The sequence below is a fragment of the Calypte anna genome, chromosome W (genome assembly GCF_003957555.1).
Source record: "Calypte anna isolate BGI_N300 chromosome W, bCalAnn1_v1.p, whole genome shotgun sequence".
In the NCBI taxonomy this organism is placed as follows: domain Eukaryota; kingdom Metazoa; phylum Chordata; class Aves; order Apodiformes; family Trochilidae; genus Calypte; species Calypte anna.
Window position 1 is genome coordinate 8,532,132 of NC_044276.1, and position 22,762 is coordinate 8,554,893.

General features: G+C 48.4%; 1 protein-coding gene across 1 annotated transcript in view; it reads right to left on the reverse strand.

Moving 5' to 3' along the window:
- The window catches only part of LOC103533945 (unconventional myosin-Vb), a 108,506-nt gene that overhangs the window by 63,417 nt on the left and 22,327 nt on the right, over window positions 1-22,762 (reverse strand). The window contains exons 3-9 of the mRNA XM_030468319.1: window positions 21,125-21,296; window positions 18,046-18,190; window positions 8,867-9,023; window positions 7,377-7,520; window positions 5,634-5,715; window positions 3,538-3,645; window positions 447-556 (exon numbers count right to left, since the gene is read on the reverse strand). Coding sequence (XP_030324179.1) covers window positions 447-556; window positions 3,538-3,645; window positions 5,634-5,715; window positions 7,377-7,520; window positions 8,867-9,023; window positions 18,046-18,190; window positions 21,125-21,296 — 918 coding nt within the window. The remainder of the gene's footprint in view (window positions 1-446; window positions 557-3,537; window positions 3,646-5,633; window positions 5,716-7,376; window positions 7,521-8,866; window positions 9,024-18,045; window positions 18,191-21,124; window positions 21,297-22,762) is intronic.

The following is a 22,762-nucleotide window of genomic DNA, read 5'->3' on the forward strand; positions in this document are numbered from 1 at the left end:
AACCACTGAGGCATCTTTAGTCTTATTTATTCTTGGTGATTAACTACGTGCTGCTCCTTGGAATACTTGGTGGCTGCCTTGCAAGCAGCAGCTCTGTGGCTTTGCCTGTAGTGAAGTGGTTGTGGAGCATCACACCTTCTGCTGGTGGAAGTGTATTGGGATTTAAAGTTATAAGTGACCTTTGAATCATCTTGCTTGTGGTACTAGGGTATTCTTAAGGTCCCTTCCAACCCAACCCATCCTATGGCTGGATAAAGAGGTGAGATAGCAGACTACCTCCCCAGGCATGACACGTGGTTTTGATGTGTTTTTGAAAAAAAGCAAAGAAAACCAACAGGGAAAGAGCTTTCCACAAAAAGATACTGCTCTGAAGGTTCAAGACATGCCATGTGGCCCAATTTCTGAGCAAACAAAGCACCCCATGTGCCCCCTTGTCAGTGACTTACCAAGACGCTGCAGAATTCGCGATCTCGTCCTGCTTGGATTTCCAAGTTCCCCAGGTGCAGGATTGCAGCAATTATCCTAAAAATGGCTGTCTGGTGAGATTCCTTCACTCCTGTGGGGACAATTCGTAGGTGATTGTCACAAGAGAAAACAAACTGTCATTTGTAGTTTCTGAGGTGGTCGCTTTCCTTCCCAGGCTGTTGGTTTCTAGAACTCTCAGCTCTCTCCCAAGAAATCCATCAGAAACTCTCTGCAAAGCCATCACTCAAAAATGACCACACAGAAGATCCCCACATTATTTCTTTACCCAGCCTGACCAAATCTGCTGATGACACCAAACTGTGGCCAAGTCAACACACCAGGGGTCCATCCAGAAGGACCCTGACAGGCTGGAGAAGTGGGTTCATGAGTTTTCACGAAGTTCAACAAGACCAAGTGCAAGGTTCTGCACCTAGGTTGAGGCAATTCCATGCATGGATGGAGGATGGGAAGAGAAAGGATTAAGAGCAGCCCTGAGGAGAAGAACTTAGGGGGGGATGATGGACCAGAAGCTCAACATGAGCCATCAATATGATTGCAGCCCAGAAACCAACCAGGTCTTGGGCTGCATCAGCAGAAGCACAGACAGAGGTCAAGGGAGGGGATTCTCCTTTACTCTGCTCTGCTGAGACCCCACCTGCAGTGCTGGGTCCAGTTCTGGAGTCCCCAACATCAGAAGGACACAGAGCTCCTGGAAGGTGTCCAGAGGAAAGGCACTCAAATGCTCAGAGGGCTGAGCACCTCCCTGGGAAGCCAGGCTGAGGGATTGGGGTTGTTTCACACCTGGAGAAGAGAGGCTCTGCCAGGTGAGCCTCAGAGGAACCTTCCAATATCTGAACGGGCTACCACAGAAAGCTGGGGGGAGGGCTTTGGACACAGGGGGGTAGGGAGAGGACAAGGGGAAAATGGGTTAAACCTGAAGAGGGGGAGGATGAGGTTGGACATCAGGAAGAAATTTGAGCGGTGCTCGAGCCCCTGTGCCCAGGTTTCCCAGAAAGCTGTGGCCGCCCCATCCCTGGCCAGTGTCTCAGGGTCAGGTTTGGGATGGGGGCTTGGAGCCGACCTTGGGCTGGTGGGAGGTGTCCCTGCCCATGGCAAAGGGGTTGGGATCTTGGTTGATCTTTCCAGGTTCCCTCCCAACCCAACTGCTTCTATGATTGGTTGCATCAAAGGAATTATAGGGTTTAATACTATTGCAAACACACACAAAACCAAGGGTGCTGCTCTGTAATGATCCAAGAGGGTCAGAGCTGGAGGGTGCAGCTTTTAGAGAACAAGGAGCCTCCTCTCTGCCATGGCAGGCAAACAGCAAGATCTTGCTGACAACTCAACAGCAGAAATTACAACTCCTTGCAGGCATCCCACTAACAGACCAGAAAATTCACAATGCAGGACACCTCAAAGCTGCTGCCACACCAAGTCACCAGGGAGGTGGTGAGAAGCCCTCTCACAGTCCCCAGGGTCTCTGCAGGAGCTACATGTCATGGGCCTTCACTGCAGATGTAAGCTATTTTGGTCTGCTATATTTTTCTGGGAGGCTTTTGCAGGCACTCCCAGCAGGAGCTTTGCTCAGCAACCACCTGCCCATGGCCTTCTTGCTGTATCTTGTATTTTTTTTTACATCCCACCTCAGTTTCTCTGCCCCTTTTTTGTGTTCAGTGCTGATGTCCTAATTATCCACCTGAGGTCTGAGACATCACCTGCTGGTTTCTGAATTACCAAGAGCTTCCCTTTCTCTCTCTTGGGACTTTTTCTGTTATCAGCACAGCAAGCAAAGTTTCAAGGTTACTAAAAGGAGCAGCACTGGGCTGTTACTTGGAGCTCTTAATTGGAGTTAAGCCTGGCTAAGGGTGGAGATTTGCAGCTCAATCTGACTTCTCCTTCTTAGTGACACAAAGGCAAGACTATAAAGTGTGGCAGCAATTTCACCCAGCCCTGAAGAGAAGCAAAACAGAGCTGAGAACCACTGCAGGAAAATGAGAAAAGGCAAAGGAACCATGGGAAGAGCAGGAAAACATCCTCAGAACTGGCAGTGGAGGAAGATGTTTTACAGGGACCAGCAAGGAGACAGGAAATCTGGAGGAGGTAAAGGGGACAAAAGTGAGACCAAAGGGGATGGGGAGAGGGTCCTCTGGGGATTAGAGTCCTGTGGGCAAGCTCAGAGCACCTGGAGGCCTCTTGTTTTGAGTTAACAGATAGAAGTCACCCAAGCCAGTCAAGAGGAGGGGAGAGACAAAATCCCCAAAAGAAAAAAAGATTGAGCCCATCTAAAACAAAAAGAGACCAAATTGAGGGTAAATTCTGCCCCTGTTTGCTGTGGTTGGGATACTGGGGGTGGGAGGGATTTCACAGCTGCAAAACCCAAGAGCTCCTCTCCCAACAGCTGAAACACAACAGGAAGACACTGAGATTGACCAGGATTGAAAAACTTGGTTTTAGATAAATGTTAATAAACTCTGGGCAAGATTTTCCCTGCAAAAGTTGTTTCTTCCTTTCCAACAATCTCTGCTGAGGGCAGTTCCCTGGGCACTGTGCAACCCCTGTGGGCAGGGGTGGTTGGTGCAGTGGCAGATTTTAGAGCTGGCCATGGAAAAGTTGGCCTTGGCTCAGCAGGGATGTGCTCAGCTCATCATTCCCAGGAATCAGCTGCTCTGTGCAAGCCTGTGATGGTTTGAGAAGTTACATCACCTCTCAACCCAAATACAGATTGAAGTGCAGAGTAAAAGCTCTTTCCCTGCCTGTAAATAGGGTAAGGAAGAGCAAGTCAAAGCCACAGAAGAGCTCTGGCTGCAGAATGGTTTATTTTGGGGTTGTTTTTTTTTGTTTGTTTCTCTTCTATTCAGTGCCCTCCTCCGATTCCCTGCCACGTGGCAGAGAGCTGCAAGAAACACTTCTGCAGCTCACACTAAAGAATGAGGTAAAGCCAACTAGGTCATATAGGAAGATAGATTTATAGCTCTTAGGTACAAGAAAGCTACATAATTAAGGCAAAATACTGAAAAACACTTGCAAAAGACTTCTGTTGGGAAACCTCCAAGCAGAGGAAGCCCTTACCAAGCAAAGTGAAGGCATGCCTGGTTTTCTCAAAGTCATCAGCATCATCCACACCATCAATTGATGTGTCACCTCCCTGAGAAGTGTAGAAAAAGTCTTCAGCACATGCTAGAAAGAAATAAAAAAAAGAAAATCCATCAGCAATTTGAAGCAGGAAAAGGGTGCAAATACAAAACAAGATGGTAGCATTTATACTGGCTTTAAAAACCTCATGCAATCACCCTGTCTTTAAAAAAAGGTATTTTTGAGGCTAAAATCACTCAAAAATACACCCAAGGCTGCCAGGCTGAGTCCCAGCAGAGCCCATCCCACTCAGAACCAGTTCTCAGCACCAGGTAGGAGAAACTCACCAAGAAAAGCTCAGCAAGATGGTTTTAGCACACTCAAACATATTTCCAAAAGTGTCACAGAAAGAAAAGAGAAAACCAGCTGGCTGGGTGTTCCATATCAGCCTGCTGGCAACCTTTAAAAATCACTGCAATCTGCACTGGCTTTGGACTCACACATTGCCACCAGAAGGTTCCCAGCCCTCCTGCAGGGTTTTGCATTAGCTGTACTTTGAAACTGTAAGAAAAAAATGTGTCAAAATGTGGCATCCAAAGCCTTGGGACTGGAAGGTTTCAGTAATCTGCTGCTTGCCAGAGCAGTGGGAAGAAGGAGCAGAAAATGCAGTGAGGGTCAGAAACATCATGATGTCCATCCTGGTGTCCCCAGCACAGCAGGAGCTCCTGTGGTGAAGCCACAAGACACATCCAGAGCTGGCACCAATTGATGTGAGCAGGACATCAGCCTCTAATTTTAACCCTCCACATTGGGATCTGTTTCTTCCTCAAGTCACCTCTGGTATAGCTGATTCCAATATTTATATTTTCATGTGTGTGTGATGTTTTAAATAAGCACAGAACACCTCTGAGTCACTGCAAAAAAATAAAACCTACCCCCTGCTTTGCACCATAGCCTGGACATCATTAAGTTAGACACCAAGGCACCACTTTAAGACATCACCTTTCAAGTCAAATATTTCCTTTCCAGTTTCAGATCAAGAAATGTTTCACCTTGAAGGCCATGAGACCCTGGGCCAGGCTTCCCAGAGAGGTGGGAGATGCCCCATCCCTGGAACCATTCCCGGTCATTCCAGGGCTCTGAGCAACCTGATCCAGTTGGAGATGTCCCTGGGGTTGGACTGGATGGCCCTGAAAGGTCCCTTCCCACCCAAACCTTCAATGATTCTATGCTTCCATTTCAGCACCAACATTTAGTTAACATGACCAATGCACTTAACTTGATCCAAAAAGTCCTTAACATGAGCCCAGAATTACCCAAAAGCTCCTCTCTACATCTACCACTCCTCTGCAGCCAGGATGGAAACCTCTGCAAGCCTCTGAAGCAGCAAGCTCCTCCATCTTGGGATCACAACCTGCCCTCCACACCATTTTAAATACTTCAAAGCATGTTTTAAGCCTCACCTCTTTTTAAGCACCAGCAAATAACAGAGATCAAAAATTAATTACACCACATCTCTGCATCCCCTGCTGCAAGTGAAAAACCTCTTATTCAGGTGAGGTTTCGCTAGAAATTCAGATGAAAAACTCCGCTTGGGAGGCATCCAGTTACCCATTAACAGCCAGTCTAAAAAGAGGATGGATTTAAAGGACAAAGCTGGAAGACACCAGCCAGACCACCCCATACTCACACCTCATTTAAACAGAAACCTTTGTGCAAGTTTCCTGCATTATTAACCCATGACCTCCCTGCACCAGCTGGCATCTACCACAGTGTGTAGGTTCTGCAGGCAGTTTCTACAAAATCCACAACCTCCTCCTAGCAACCCCAACCTCCAGCAACACCTTCTACCCACCAGGTAGAGCTCCTACCACACCAATTCGGGGTATTCTAAACCACAAACCACAGCCCAGCAGAGAGGATGAGTGTCGGTGTCTCATCCACAGTGTATCCACATCCCTGGAGGTGTCACAGGCAAACCCATGCACCACTTGGGCCAAGAGATCCTTCCAGCTCATCTCCCTTTATCTCCTCCCCAAAAAAGTTTTCCTGTTGCCATCAAACCCAAGCAGCTAGAAGGCTGAAGTACTTACTTAGTCCAAGGTCTTTGAATTCTGGAAGACTTGCTGAGGCACAAAGTTGGTAGAAGATGTGGTAGTTGCGCTCATCCTCTGCCTGTGGGGTCAAATGCTGAGTTAATGGAAATAAAAGGAAGTCACAGCAACATTCCCACCCTCAGCTCAGTGCCTGCTGTGCCTCAGGTCACCCTGACCCCATTCCCAGCTTCCCAACATCACTAAGACATCCTTGGTGTAACTAAGATGAGGAACTTGTTCCATCTGGGTAACGGGAGGTGCTAAGCCTCACCCTGACCAAAATTCAGTCCATCTGGCAAAGAAAATAAAGAACTGTAGCAAGATGAAGCTCTCTTAGGGAACGGCACTTTGAGGTCCAACCAGGTGTTCCAGCAGAGACTCACGAGCAATGCTCTAAGCCTATGGCTCTCAGAGTTGATTAGCCCAGATTGGTGCTGTTACTCCAAGAGCAACTAGCCTCTCTGCTGGCTAGCTCAGGACTGAGCACCCCCTGTGTCTTAGGCCTCACCTTTTATTGGCCCCCGGTCCTACTCATGCGCAGTGGGGGCCTGCCATAATTAGGCACAGGTGGGCTTAACACAGGCTCATGCCCACTCCCTGGCAATTAGTGGCACCTGGTTGCCTCATTTCACTACAAAGAACTTTAAATCACCTTCCACACTTGATACCACTCTGGAAAAATGGGGCTAAGTTCACCTGCAAGCACCACATTGCAAATAAAAAACCAACAGCAATATTACAAAAAGTGTCCCATGCTTGTGGCTTTGGGTTTAGGACTTTGGGGGTTAGGTGGGACTTTTTTGTGTAAGGAAAGAAGTTTTGAAGGCACTTCAAAACCAAGAAGGTTTGTGCTGGGCCATGCACAAGAAACCCATGGGATGTGCTAAGGGAGAGCCATCAGCCCTCTCTGCCTTCCTTCCACCTTCTCAAAATTTAAGGCTGTTCCCTGCAATTTCTTCCTCCTGGCTTTTCATATTCCTCCAGAATGAGGTCACCAGGTTGGGTGCAAAAGATTGTGCCTGAAAGACATGCCTGGAAGCCCTGTCCACCAAGAAAATGACTTATGAAGCCATATCTTTAATCCAAAAGAACCAGACCATTAAATTCCTGGTGTACAGGGTGTTGGGTGTACCCAAAAGAGAGACAAGCTGCAAAAGCACAGTGGTCAAGGGAGGGGATTCTCCTTTACTCTGCTCTGCTGAGACCCTCCCTGCAGTGCTGGGTCCAGTTCTGGAGTCCCCAACATCAGAAGGACACAGAGCTCCTGGAAGGTGTCCCGAGGAGAGGCACCCAAATGCTCAGAGGGCTGAGCACCTCCCTGGGAAGCCAGGCTGAGGGATTGGGGTTGTTTAGCCTGGAGAAGAGGTGAGCTCAGAGCAACCTTCCAATATCTGAAGGGGCTACAAGAAAGCTGGGGGAGGGCTTTGGACAAGAGCATGGAGGGATGGGACAAGAAGTAATGGTCTTAAAATGGAAAAGGAGAGATTTATGTTAAACATTGGGAATAAATTGTTTAATTTGAGGGTGCTGAGCCCCTGTGCCAGGTTTCCCAGGGAAGCTGTGGCTGCCCCATCCCTGGCAGTATCTCAGGTCAGGTTGGATGGGGCTTGGAGCAACCTGGGCTGGTGGGAGGTGCCCCTGCCCATGGAAAGGGGTTGGATCTTGGTGATCTTTCAGGTCCCTCCCAACCCAAACCAGCCACAGATTCTATGAAGAAGGCAAACCAGCAGAATTCCTCACCTGGAACACAACTCTGGACTTCTCCAGGAGGTAGGTCCTCATGTTGGCCCCACTGATGTGGTACCTCTTATCAAAGCCAATCTGAATGTACTTCCCGAAGCGGCTGCTGTTGTCATTCCGTGTGGTCTTAGCATTCCCAATTGCCTGGAGAGAATGCCATGAAACATGCAGTTTTCACTTCATTTGGAAAGCTATTTACATATGTAAATTTATAATCAAGCATTCTGTAAATAGGAACGGGAGGCTGTGGAGGAAAACCCTCCTCAGCTGCAGGAGGGAGAGCAGCTGAGGCCGGCAGAGCAGCGAGGGGATTTTGGGCAGGGTCTGGTTATTGTACAAACACTCATTTCTGAGTTTATGGGGTTTTCTTCCATCAAAAAGCTTCAGATACATGCCACATTTTCATTAATCAGACTTCTAGAATGCCCCCATATTTATTCAACCACAAGTCAACATCAGCAGCTTTCCTGGGAGGGGACATAGGTGATGAAGGCCTGGGAGAGGCAGGGAACTCCCTTCTAACTTCTTCAGATGTTCAGGCTTTGCTTCATGGATTTGGAGATATGGCCAGAGCCCCCTCGTGCCTCTCCAATGCCTCCCTGTCACTGGCCCAGGCAGCACAGGGCAGGGCTGGAGTCCCCATCATCCCTGGAGGGCTTTCAAAGCCCTGGAGATGTGGTGCTGAGGGCCATGGGGCAGTGGTAGCCTTGGCAGTGGGAATTAATGATCTTCAAGGTCTTTTCCAACCACAACCATTCAGTGATAGCATCTCCTGTGCTTTGATTCCTTGGCTATAAAGCAGAAGTACCTCTCCCATCTCCCAGCAGGGACATCCCACACACCTCAGCACTAAGGACCATGTCACCACCCTCACATTCCTCTACTCCATTTTCATGCTTCAACCTGGGGGAGTTTTGCAAACCCAGCAGTTCTCTTTTACTGCTTTTGCATGGGAAACCTTCTCAACCTCTTCCAATAAAGACAGAGAGGTTCCCCGGGCAATGGGAACACCTTAGAGAATGTTCCAGTGCCTGAAGGGGCTCCAGGAAAGCTGGGGAGGGACTGTGGAAAAGGGCATGGAATGATGGGATAAGGGGAAATGGCTTCAAACTGGAAGATTTTGGTTAGGCATTAGGAAGAAAAGATTTGATGTGAGGGTGCTGAGCCCCTGTGCCAGGTTTCCCAGAGAAGCTGTGGCTGCCCCATCCCTGGTAGTGTCTCAGGTCAGGTTGGATGGGGCTTGGAGCAACCTGGGCTGGTGGGAGGTGTCCCTGCCCATGGAAAGGGGTTGGAACTGGATGAGCTTTAAGGTCCCTTCCAACCCAACCCATGACTGATATTTTTGTATTTTCAGACCACCACGGGGCTGCTGTGAGGCTGCAAATCAGGTCTGGCTCACAAACCCCTATGGCTCTCCCTGGTTTTGTGACTTCTGGAGAGAGACACAGTGATTTCTGCAAGCAGGACAAAGGCAATTCTGCAGCTTTTACCTCCATAATTGGGCTGGATGCAAGGACTTTGGCTTCAATGTTGGTCTCACTGGCAGAGCCACCAACAGTTGCGAAGAAGCGCATGGCGTATTTGGCAGAGACTGTCTTGCCAGCACCTGACTCCCCACTGACAATGATGGACTGGTTCTTCTCATCCCTGTTGGGGCAGAGAAGAAAAGCTTTGGTACATTCATCCATTTTCTTCTTGGAGTTCCATCACATCATGCAAAGACCTTCCCTCACCACATGCCTCCTTCATCCCTGGCCTTGTCGCCACCTCCAGGATGGGCGATGGATTTGTTTGGGACTCTGCTGAAATAGAATCATAGAATCATAGAATCATAGAATTGGCTGGGTTGGAAGGGACCTCAGAGATCATCGAGTCCAGCCCTTGAACCACCGTTGCGGTTGCTAGACCATGGCACTGAGTACCACATCCAGTCTTTTTTTAAATATCTCCAGGGACGGAGAATCCACCACTTCCCTGGGCAGCCCATTCCAATGACGGATCACTCTTTCCGTAAAGAAATTCTTTCTAATATCTAACCTAAACTTCCCCTGGCACAACTTAAGTCCATGCCCTCTTGTCTTGTTGAAAGTCGTTTGGTAAAAGAGCCCAACCCCCACCTGGCTACACCCTCCTTTCAGGTAGTTGTAGAGAGCGATGAGGTCTCCCCTGAGCCGCCTCACAGAGCTGTGACACAACTGAAATGGAAAGGACAACCTGAACATCAAGAGTCTCCTCAGGTCAGGTTGGATGGGGCTTGGAGCAACCTGGGCTGGTGGGAGGTGTCCCTGCTCATGGAGGGGGTTGGAACTAGGTGAGCTTTCAGGTCCCTTCCAACCCAAACCATTCTATGATTCTATCTCTGGAGCATCTCCAAGGTCTTGCAGAGACAACAGGAATCCCAGAATAGTTTGGGTTGGAAGGGGCCTCAAAGCTCATCCATTCCCAACTCCTTTCCATGGGCAGGGACACCTCCCACCAGCCCAGGTTGCTCCAAGCCCCATCCAACCTGACCTGAGACACTGCCAGGGATGGGGCAGCCACAGCTTCTCTGGGAAACCTGGCACAGGGGCTCAGCACCCTCAAATTCAAGAATTTATTCCCAGTATCTCACCTCTGTCTCCCCTCTTTCATTTTAAAGCCATTGCCCCTCATCCCATCCCTCCCTGCCCTTGTCCCAAGTCCCTCCCCAGCTTTCCTGGAGCCCCTTCAGGCACTGAAAGGTGCTCTAAGGTCTCCCTGCAGCCTTCTCTTCTCCAGGCTGAACAACTCCAACTCTCTCAGCCTGGCTCCACAGCTGCTCCAGCCCTCCTATCACTTTTGTATTCTCATCTGGACTTGCTCCAAGATCTCCAAACTCAAAATCTCTGCAATTTGGCCATGGAGAGAGAGACAAGAAGCAGCTAAATGATTCCCAGACACCACTCTTTCACTTTCAACAAAACCACAACCAATCTGCAACACCCCACCATTATTACACGGTTGTATCTTTCAGGGATTGATCCATCAAGTCCATCTTAATCCATCCCTTGGATACACCACAGGTCTCCTGAGCATCCACCAGCAGTTTGGCATGAGGAAACTCCAAGCACTCCAGTTTTCAGACAGTTAAAGCAGAAATAGCAGCTGGGAACTGAGGATGCTGTCAACCAAAGCCTTCCTGATGGCTGAGTCACCTGGGGTGGGGACAGGCTGGGCATCTCACCAAGGACTTGTGAAGTCATTGTTGCCAGCCCTCCACACCTCTTAGCCAAGCTACCATGATTGTCCTGCAGGATCCAGGCACAGGGATGCCAAGAGGCTGGTCTTGCATCTGCAGGATTCCATGGATCTGCAAGAAAGCTCATTTTGTGGCACAAGCCACCAGACAGATGAACCCAAAGTAGAAAAAGCAGTGCCAGCTCCAAAGTGAGGAGCCACAGAATTGTTCTGGCTAGAAAAGAGCTTGGAGATCCAGTTCCAAAGTGAAAAGAGTGGAAAAGACCTTGAAGATCATCAAGTCCAACTGTTAACCAAACACTACCAAGTCCACTGCAAAACTATGGCCCTCAGCACCACATCTGCACATCTTTTAATCTTCCTTCCTCTTTCCTGGAGGTGTTCAAGTACCAAAAGTAGAATTATGCTGGATAAACCCATAGCAGGTGTTTCCAGACAGGTGATTTATCATCATTAGCTCACTGGTTCAAGTAAGCGAGAAGTTTCACCTCTGCTTTGATCATCTTTGTGGCCAAGCACTTGCTGAGTTCCAGCAGTCAATGTCCTATCTTGGCCAGCAGTAGGATGGGCATAAAACTCAAGATTGGCAGGAAAAAACAGAGAGGCTTTGGATTATCCTTCATTGGAGGTGAAGGAGAAGCAGAAGAAAGAGGTGACAACCAATGTATCTGCCAACAAGTGTGGGGCCTGCAAAAGGAGCTCTGCAAATATGTCAAGGTTGCTCTTTTTGTTTGAAGCCAGAAGATGAAATCTACAACTGTCTGGGAGAGCCTCTTCCACTGAATGAAGCCAATAAAGCTCAAAAAAGAGGAATTCTGCACTCCTTGGGATCCAATCTGAACTGCTACGAGGTACTGCTCTGCAAACTGGTTTTTACCTGTCTGAAATCCATGATGAAGAACTCTCATTACCAATTTTAACCTCAGTTATAACTTCTCCATATCAGCTATCAGCATGTCACCTGGTTGGTGACACCAGTCAGAGACCAACCAGTGAGCCCATCCAAGGGGTTCTCCAGACCCAAACTCCATATGCTTCAGATCCCATCCCTATCTGTCTTTTAGGTTGTATCCCCTGTGGTTTATCTCCCTCTGATTTTTTTTTTTTTTTAAAGTACCATCATTCAAACATGGCAAAACCCATTTGGTGCTCTTGCAGTTGCTCTGCCAGGTCATATTTTACCCATAGTTTCTCCAAAAGTTGCCCTAATACTCCATGAAATGGGCCTGCTGGGTTCACTGTGGCACAAGAAAATTTTTGGAGTTGCAATATATTAAAATCAAATCAGAATAAAGCTGCTGGCTTCCAGGCAAGTCAGCCAGGCCACTCAAGCTCCTGCATCTTCATTGATGTGTCTCTTCTGCTGGGTTTGGGGTTTTTTTGGATGGAAAATGCATGTTCAGACATTTCTTTCCCCCCTTCAGAAGTAAAAGCCTTGAGGAATAAAGGCTGCAAGAGCCTTGCTTTTCTTTGACATCCAAATTAACCAACTGCTGGTGCCAGCTGGGAAAACCAGATGAAATCTTCCAGGGTGGCTGGTAGCAAAGAGGCTGCTCAGTGAGCAGAAACTGGTTAAAACCAGGCAGGGCTTCTTTGTATTCAGCATGGAATGAAAAAATACTCAAAGGTTTGGCCATAGTGCAGGTGCAGCTTTTTGAAATACAGTCAATTTTGGCAGCATCAGCACAGGAAAAAATTATTATGAAAATCAAGCCTGGGTAAAATGAAACGTTAAGGGTGAACAGTGGCTCTGCTGCAGCCTGGCAATGCTGTTACAGCTTCTTCTGGGGTCTCTGCGGCTCCTGTGCCCCTCAGGGATGTCACCATGCCTTGTCATGCCACTCCAATGTGCATCAGACCCCTCCTCCCCCTTGCAAACAGCTCACAAGATACACAAACATGGGCACACAACATGCTGACCCTCATCCAGCCCTGGGGATTCAGCTTCAGTGGTGCTGTCCCCACCATGTGCCACTGCTACAGCTCAAGGGTCTTCAATGCTTTTGTTTCTTTTCCTGGAAAAGCTTTCCAAGGTGTCCCAGAAACCTGGGCTGGTGAGAGGTGTTCCTGCCCATGGCAGCGGGGTTGGAACTGGATGAGCTTTAAGGTTCTTTCCAACTCAAACCCTTCTCTGTTTCTATGAAAAAGAAAACCATGACCTGAGCTCCAGGCTTCATCCATCACTGATGTTCACAAAGCCATGGAGGTCCAAGTCCAACCCAAAACAAAATTCAGGAGTATTTCTTCCAGGTGAGAGGCAACAGCACCTCCAAAGTTGAGGGCTGAGACAGCTGGACTGTGCTTGTGCCATCTGAAGGTTTTGCTTCACTTGGCTATTTCCATGCATCCCTTTCAAGCAGGAAAACCTCCTCAGAAGCTGCTACACAGGTAAGTTTTGGGGTTTTGAGGTTTTGTAGATGTTGGTCATGTTACGATCAACACCCATCAAGACTCTCACCCTTGGCCACAAACACAGCATGAGATGGGCAAAGTGCCCAGCTCAGCATGACAAATAAAGAGTCACTGGAGTTTTCACAGGAGGAGAAAACCACCAGAAAATCATCTGGGTGGGAAGGGACCTTTCAAGGCCATCCAGTCCAATCCCAGGGACATCTGCAACTGGATCAGGATGCTCAGAGCCCCATCCAACCTGACCCAGAATGGTTCCAGGGGGTGTCTACCACTTTTCTGGTCATCCTCTACCAGTGTCTCACCATAAAACCTTTCTCTTCCTTCTATGCAGTCTGAAAGTCCAATAGATAACAGAAAGGGGTTTTTAGGCAACATCTAAGCATTAAAAAGTCAGCTGTCCATGAAGAGAAAGGGCACTTCCACCAAATACCTGGGTTGATTAGGAGCAGCTGCTAATTTTCAGCCTTTCCATGGAGGAGATAAATTTCCCTGCTTGTTTAAGCTGTCAATTGTCATTGTCAGATATGATTTCCCATCAATTGATGCTGTGAAGTCAGAGCTGAGCATTCCTGAAAAGTCCTAATTGCTGAGAGAGGAATGACCGAGCCATGGGAATAGCAAAGGGCTGAACCAAAGGAGAGGGATGGTTCCCAGTACATTCAGAAGAGCCAGGGGACATCTCAGTGCTCATGGATAAATCCAAGATCCTTTGCCTCCACCACCACAGCTTGAAAGCAGAAGGACAAAGAGACCCCAAACCTTCTCCAAAGCTAAACCCCAGTCTGAATTTTTCCAGTGTGAGCTTTTCTTTAAAGCAGGAAATAGAAATCCATGAGAAAGGACCCAGAACTTGTAAGGTTTGTTTTCATAAAACTTCATAGGATGTTTTGGGTTTGAAGAGACCTTCAAGATCATCAAGATCCAAGCCCTCTCCATGGACAGGGACCCCTCCCACCAGCCCAGGTTCCACAAAGCTTTCTCTTCACTAAACCACCACTGGCTCCCAGCAAACCACTGCTCAACTTCATCTTGACCTCAGCAGCCAGATCAAAAACACTTGCTCTAAAACCACAGCTCCTATGAGAGGGAAAAATATCCAAAGGAAAGGAGGGCAGAGCCAGACCCAGGGAACAATTCTCTGGGGTCACTCCAGCTCTAATCCCAGCTCTGACACTAATTCTCCAGGCTGGGGCAATGAGTCAATGAATCCATCTGCATTTCCAGTGTGGAAATCACATTTAACCTATTTCTTTGGGGATGCTGGGAGGATTAATGTTCATAGAGCAATCTGAAGATTAAAAACAAAAAAATCCTTTAAGTACCATAGTTTTGACTTCCGCCTAACCACAACAAGAACATCCATAAAGCCTTGCTGGACAACAGGTTTTAACACACTTAACAGGCTAAAAATGGGTCCTAGGGTGTTGTTAGGGATAGGTAAAACCACAATCATTTCATTATTGTTGGACTGCATCCCCCCACCCTGAGAGTTAATAACAAGGAGGAGAAACTGAGAGAAGAAACTCTGCTTTTGTGAAGACAAAACTCAGAAGAGCTGCTTCCAAAAAAGACTCCTCATCCCCAGAGCAGAACAAGCAGAATTTGGAGCAGCTTCTTTTACAGCCAGAGATCCACACAACAGAATTAGGGAATCTTCTTGGTTGGAAAAGGCTTTGGAGATCACCCAGTCCAACCCTTAACCCAGCACTGCCAAGGCCCCATGGCCCTCAGCACCACATCTAAAAGGCTCTGAAATCCCTCCAGGAATGATGGGGACTACCTTAAGCTCTCCCATGCCAGTGCTGTGCCACTTTTGGAAGGGATGTCTGGTTTCTGATTAAAGCTGCTATGAAACACCATCATTCTCAGTCCAAATGATCCCAAAAATTTAAAAAAAAGAACCATTTATTGAGCCATTTCTCCTCTGCTGTCTCTCATAGCTGGGAAAGCAGGAGCGGAGGGTTTCCACTATGGTCCTTAGTGGTACCTGGAATCAATCTCTTTTTTTTATTTTTTTTGTCACCTCTGGAGAAGTTCAGAGAATCCCAGACTGGTTTGGGTTGGTCGGTAACATCTCTAATAAACTTAGCTCAACATCTGGAGACACCACAGTGACAGCACTGCCAAGCTGAGGTGGGGAGAAGAAAAATGGGGCTGCAGACACAAAGGGAAGTATCTGACCTGTAACTCCAGTTCCCAAAGGTCACCACTGGGAAGCTACTGTCAAACTGTGGTCACCTCCACAGAGCTGGCAACAACTGATGGGACATCAATCAAGAGGAAGGTGGGTGAGAAGTGACAAGCAACCCTTCGTCATGTGTGGAAAGCTGCTGGTGGGGCTGGCTTCAGCAGGAAGGAAGTTTCCAAGGGAATTTTTTTCTGCCAGACTCCAGGCTTCTATCCAGAGTGATGACACAGAAGGAAACCTGAGCCACCAGAGGGATTTGAGAACACAAGGGAGCTTTTGTTCTTCTAGAAGAAAAGCAAGAAGCAACCAGCCAGGGCATCAAGGGGCTGTACTGTCTCTCTGAGGGATCCTGGATGCTCCTTCAAAGCTTTGAGTCCATTTTAAGGGGTGCAAATACAGCACCCAAAGGCATAAAAAGCACCAACACCCAATGCACCTCACCAGGTAACATCAGGTGGATAAAGAACAAGACCAGGTGAGGAGATGGTTGAACTACCTGGAGATAATGTGTCCTAAATTGCTTTAATTAATCACTAAATGGTCAACCCTCCACTTGGAGCAGATTAACTCCATGCCCCTCAGCACCACATCTCCAGGGCTTTGAAATCCCTCCAGGAATGATGGGGACTCCAGCCCTGCCCTGGGCAGCCTAGGCCAGGCCCTGCCAACCCTTTCCAGGGAGAAATTGTTCCCAAGCTCCAATCTAAACCTCCAGCCCAATTCCTCTTCTCCCATCCCTTGTTCCTTGGGAGCAGAGCCTGACCCCCCCTGGCTCTAACCTCCTCTCAGGGGGTTGCAGAAAGCCAGAAGGTCTCCCCTCAGCCTCCTCTTCTCCAGACTCAACATTCCCAATTCCTTCAGCTGCTCCTCACAAGTTCTCCAGAACCTTCTCCTTGTGCTCCAGACCCTTCCCCAGCTCTGTTGCCCTGACACAAGCCAGGATGCTGGTGGCCTTCTTGGCCACCTGGGCACACCCTGGCTCCTCTTCAGCCACTGTCACCCCCAGCTCCTTTCCCTCTAGCCACTTCCCAGCCCCAAGCCTGGAGCATTGCCTGGGGTTGGTGTCACCCAAGTGCAGGACCCAGAACTTGGCTGGGCTGAACCTCACATTATTGACCTCATCCCATTGACCCAGCCTGGAGATGGGAGAAATCTTGCAGGAGAAATCAAGAGAAATCTTGAAACCATCACCCACCACACACACCACTCAGGCACCCCTCTCCTTCCAGCACTGTGGAGGGAAAAGCCTGAATTAAGCTTCCACCTAAAAGCTTTCAGATTGAAAATACACCACTTCAAGCCATGTTTCAAATCACCAGGCAGAGATCTCTAACTCACTTTACAATCTCTTCTCAGCCTCATTTGAATCCCTCTTTTGTACCCAAGCCTGCAATTTTTCTCACACCAGCCTGAGACAGAGAACACCAGGGCAGTGCTGAATAGCAAGTGGTGCGTTCAGGAGCTTTGAAGGTGGTTATTTCCCTGTCCCCTGGCAGCCAGACCACTCCTAAGCATCCAGAGAGAGTACCTTTCAATTAGAGCTGTCAAAAGGAGACCCTCTGATAAGGAGGAGGTGAGCACCTCTGCTTAGAGCTGCCTCTCACCATCTGCCTGCAAAAAAGATGCACAGGGATGTGGGGAACCACCAAGCCTTCCCCAGCACAGGCTGCAGCAGAAAAGCAAGAAACTGTTTTCTATTTCAGATGGGTGGTCAAGAAAACTCATGGGTGCTGTCCAGATTGGTTAGGAAAACCCTGGTAACTTCACCAAAGCACTGTGAAGCTTGCTGCTCAGCCTGGATTCACCTAAGAAGGACACAGCCCTCCTCTTTCTCCAGACAATTCCCCAATATTTTTTTTAAAATTCTTCCCAAGAGGTCCAAACTGCAGGCTGGAGTCACCTTGGGCACAACCCAGGTGGTCTCCATCCATGGCAGCTCTTAAATTCAGGGCTGATCTACAAATAAATCTGAACACCCTCAGACAGCCCTAAGAAAACCATCCCCAGTGCAACAACTTTCAGTTTCATCTCAAATTCTTTCAGTTGATGGCTCCTCTGGGAAGAAAAAAAGCCTGCATCTGGCCTCAGCAATACAGTAAACAGAAATAAATCAAGAGAAACTCACACCACATTCATCTGGTGAAGGCACTGCTTTGAGAGACTCATAAATATCTTCATACAGCTCCTAACTCAAAATCATGGTGTCTCCACAAAGACAACTAAGACCAGCTTCTGGGTTTAGTCTGATTATCTCACCAAATGATCTGAAATGCAGTTTCCTCCAAGCTATTAAACATGACATTTGAAGAGGGGTTTGAATTGCTTCCAAGAAGCTTATCCAAGCAGCAAGATAGAAGGAACCTCATCTGAATCACAGATGCACCGAGTTCCTGAGGACCACAGAGACTCCCCCCCCCTCAGCCCAGCACTCTTGGCAGAGAAAAGAGGGTCAAGTGGGTAAGCAGAGTTCAAAATATCTGACCTCAAAAAGATTTCAGCATGAAGCAGCTCTGCCCCATGCAATGGGTGATGATGGCCACCAAAATATGTTTGAAATAGTACTCAAATTAGAATTGAAAGAGGAAAGAAATATTCACAGATATTTTGTTTTCCTTCTACACAGTGGTTTCCCCTTTCAATTAAATTTGATTATCTGAAAAAACTTTTCTGGTCACAAAAAAACCCTTGGAAACTCTTCTTGATTTCTGTGACAGGGTGATACCACAACAGCTTGGGGACACAGAACCATGATGGAACCCCCCAACTTCTCTTAACCTGTACCTTTGCAATATTTCAAGGGGTCGGTCTTTGCCCATTTTTGATGCTCCCACCCCTGACTGAGCACTCACTCACCTGGCCATCTGCTTGTAGGCCTCCTCAGCCACTGCAAAGATGTGGGGATCCATGTCCCCCCCATTTTGGCCACTGTAGGCATAGATGACATCTTGCTCATAGATTGGCAGCTGCTCATATGGATTGATGGCAACAAGGACAATACCTTCCAAGAGATAAAGAGAGAGAGATGTTAACAAACCAAGCACAGAATTAATCCTTCAGGCTTTTCAGGGCTTGCATTAGTTGTTTCAATCATTAGTATTTTTTTTTAATAGGATGCTTGGAGGAAGAAAAGATAAAGAGGATGAGAAGGGAATGAGGAAGGACTCTTTATCTCCCCATCTTCTTCAAAAAGTGCTGTGCTTTGATAGCAAAGCTCTAAGCTTCAGCACAGCTATAGAGGGGGCACAGGACAGTGGTGAGGGAAGCAAACAATCTCCATTGTGTGAAGGCAGACTGCAGGAAGAGTGAGAAAAGCTGAAACAGTGCCTGAGCCAACACTTCAGAAAAACAATTCCAATACACCCAAAGCTTCACTAGGCCCAAACAAATACCTCAGATCTTCCCCTGGCTTCAATTCTCAGTGAAAGCTCAAAACAAAGAATGAACTCAACCCAAAAGATGCCCAAATCACAGGACAGGAATGCCAGGGCCTGCATTAAAGCTTTAACATCTCTTCCCTCTCCAGCTCCAGGAAGAAGGTGCCTGCCCAGAGGAGGTAGCAGGAAGCCCAGGAATTAAGGAGAGGCAAAGCACTGTGGTGCTGGATTGCACCCTGCAACACTGAAGCACTCCCAAGTTCCACCTCTGAAGCACCTTCAGGGTGAAATTATTGTAAAGAGCACATGGCTGGTGGCAGTGGGTGCTGTGCCACACATTCAGGGCTTGGGGACACTGAAATGACAACAAATCCCTGGCACTCTCAGCCCACAGGAGATGGGATTGAAGCCACAACAACTGGAAAATGTCACCTACATCATCTGCCTGGGATTTTCACCCCACAGCTTCACCTCACCCTGCCCTGCTCCAGTCTGTTTGCACCTTGGCTCCTGCAGGGTGATGCAATTCATCCCCTAAGCCACCAAAAAACCTGCAGCCACCAAGAGCTGGAGTTGCCTCAGGAATTCCTGACAGATCCATGATTTTTTTCCTTGTCAACCACTTTCCAACCAGAGCACAAGGTAAGCTGCAGGTCCAGTGCTCTGAAGCTGGACCTGTGCTTGTTCATCCCATATGACTGAGCCTGACTTTCTGCATCTGGGCTGAGCTCAGAATGATCAGAAAGCTTCAGGAGAAGCTGCAGTGAGGAAACCTCAGTGGTTGTGGATGAAAGCAGAGCTGGAGCTGACAGGAGCAGACGTGGAGCTGCAGAAGTCATGCCAGCAAAGGGATGTTACAGCTAATTACACATGGGGACTGGGAATCCCAAGCAAAAATCCAGGTTGGGTGGAAAATGGATTGAGAGCAGCCTGGAGGAGGACTTGAGGATGTTGGATGTGCTGGAAGCACAGAAACCACCCCTGTCCTGGGCTGCATCCCCAGCAGGGTCAGGGAGGGGATTGTCCCCCTCTGCTCCACTCTGGGGAGACCCCCCTGGGGTGGTGGGTCCAGTTCTGGGGTCCCCAACACCAGAAGGAGATGGAGCTGTTGGAGTGAGTCCAGAGGAGGCCCTGGAGATGCTGGGAGGGCTGGAGCAGCTCTGGAGCCAGGCTGAGAGAGTTGGAGTTGTTCAGCCTGGAGAAGAGAAGGCTGCAGGGAGACCTTAGAGCACCTTCCAGTGCCTGAAGGGGCTCCAGGAAAGCTGGGGAGGGACTTGGGACAAGGGCAGGGAGGGATGGGATGAGGGGGAATGGCTTTAAAATGAAAGAGGGGAGACAGAGGTGAGATATTGGGAATAAATTCTTGAATTTGAGGGTGCTGAGCCCCTGTGCCAGGTTTCCCAGAGAAGCTGTGGCTGCCCCATCCCTGGCAGTGTCTCAGGTCAGGTTGGATGGGGCTTGGAGCAACCTGGGCTGGTGGGAGGTGTCCCTGCCTATGGAAAGGGGTTGGAACTGGATGAGCTTTGAGGCCCCTTCCAACCCAAACTATATCTAAAGCGAAGTCACTGCTATTCCCAGCTGCTAAGGCCACCTATTTCAAGGGTGTTACTCTAAAAGAGTGTCCTCCCAACAAACATTTCCTCAGCAAAAGTTGCAACACTTAATGGCAGCTGTAACACATCAACCTCCACCCTGCCACACAAATAGTCCCAAGTATTCTGCCAAAATCTTGCAATTCAGCACCTAGAAAATCAGCCTGCATCACTGCTAGAAAAGTCATCTCAAGAAATGGAAAGGAGCAACAGTGCAGCAAGGTTTTCAGTCTTAGAATCATAGAATCATAGAATCATAGAATTGGCTGGGTTGGAAGGGACCTCAGAGATCATCGAGTCCAACCCTTGAACCACCGTTGCGGTTGCTAGACCATGGCACTGAGTGCCACATCCAGTCTTTTTTTAAATATCTCCAGGGACGGAGAATCCACCACTTCAGTGGGCAGCCCATTCCAATGACGGATCACTCTTTCCGTAAAGAAATTCTTTCTAATATCTAACCTAAACTTCCCCTGGCACAACTTAAGTCCATGCCCTCTTGTCTTGTTGAAAGTCGTTTGGTAAAAGAGCCCAACCCCCACCTGGCTACACCCTCCTTTCAGGTAGTTGTAGAGAGCGATGAGGTCTCCCCTGAGCCGCCTCTTCTTTAGGCTGAACAACCCCAGTCTTGGAGGAGGAAAAACTGCAATGGACATTTCTCAGGTGGATGGCACCTTTCCAGCACAGTGCTGGTCTCCAGTGGTTTGCCAAGTCCTTTTTTCTTCCTAATATCTTATCTACATCTATCATCTGATGAGATATTCCCACCAAGAATAAAAAAAACACCTCTGGTTTTGCAACCTAAATCTTGGTGGTACATCCCCATGTCTCCCACCCTCCCCAAATTCACAGTGCAGGGACCTCCTCACACCACAGCCTCTGGCTTGTGATCTCAAGGGGGTTCTACATGGACATTTTCTAACCCATTGCTTTCCAGGAGCTAAACCACGTAGCCTGGACACTCACCACAGTAGGTGTAGATGTGGTTGGACTCCAGGAACCTGACTTTGAGGTTGTGGAGGACTGCAGGCTCATGCAGGTAGCTCAGGGCTGTCAGGTCATTCTCTCCCACCAGGATGTCTGGGTTCCGTAGGAAAGGCAGCTCATTTCCTTGGAGGTCAAGAGGATACTCATAGAGCTGAAGAGACACACATGAGGACCATGAGAACACCAAAAGCAGCAGCTCCTTTAAGAATTTGTGTTATCCAAGCAGAACTTCAGTTGGCTGCTCCTAAAATACCTGCACACCCTGCTCTAAACAGAACTAAAGCCCCTCTGTGCTCAGTGCTACAGGGATTTGGGTGACACATCACCAGATGACAGTTCATCTCCCTTGCTAAGTGGCTTTCAGCTGGCCCTGGGGGACACAGATGGTCCACAAGCACCAACCTGAGTGTCCTGGAGTTGTTTTCAGGCCAGCCTTGGAGCAAACAGCCTTTACTCTGTCTCAGAAAACCACAGCTTGATCTGACCTAAGCATCTTCAAACTCCTGGAAAGGCAGCCCCGTGTCAAAAGAGACCATATGCTTCCCATCAGAATGACTGCTCAGCCTGGTTTTTAAGTTCACTTTTAATCCTCAGAACCTCACACCCCTTCAGGCAGAGGAGGACATGAAGAAGCACATCCTGCAGCTTCAGCACCTGAGGAGCTGAGGTTATGGTGCAGCAGCAGGTGGCTGCCCATATGCTAAATATTTCTGGCTCGTTCCCAACTCCACAGCAGGGCCACCAAATAAAGAAAAAAATATATTTTTTTCCTTGACAGTGGGGAAAAATTGAAACTAACTGCCTGCAACATGGCTTCCCATGTGGTGTCTCAGGAAAGGGTGCTCAGCAGAAGGGAGCATCTTCCCCAGCAGAAAGGAGGAATCCCAGTTTGCAACCAGAAAGCCACCACTAACTCATTGCACTGGCCCTGAACAGCCCAAGGAAAATCTGAGGCAAGGACAAGCTCACAGAGCACTTCTGACATCCTCAGGCTTGGTTCAGCCTTCAATTCCCTGTTGCCAATGCCAATTAGCAAGGGTTTGCACTCAGGCTCCCATCTTAATGGCAAAGCCACCAGGGATCCCTTGTGAGATTTCCACCTCAGCTCGCCTTCAGGAGTGCCCTGGTGTACAGAGTGCAGGCAGAAGCCACAAAAAAAAAGCCAGGAAAATTCACTTCAAAGCACAAGAACAAAAGAGAAGCACTAAACAGTTGAGTAATACATGATGGCTGTTGGGAACAAAAGGCTTTCAACAGCTTCAACCCCCCTGAAGATATGTGAGGCACAGGAGCTCCATCAGATGCACACGTGCACTGCTCCCCTTTGCTAAAAATTTCAGCCCAATGGGATGGGGGACTGGGAAGGGATTCACCTGGAAGAGCACCAAACAGGGAGCTCTGGGACCAAGCACAATCCCAAAATGGTTTTTGTTCCAGTGAGACACTAAAATAGGTTGCCCAGACAACATTAGGAAGAAAAGATTTGGTATGAGGGTGGTAAGCCCCTGTGCCAGGTTTCCCAGAGAAGCTGTGGCTGCCCCATCCCATCTCTGGTCAGGTTGGATGGGGCTTGGAGCAACCTGGGCTGGTGGGAGGTGTCCCTGCCCATGGCAGGGG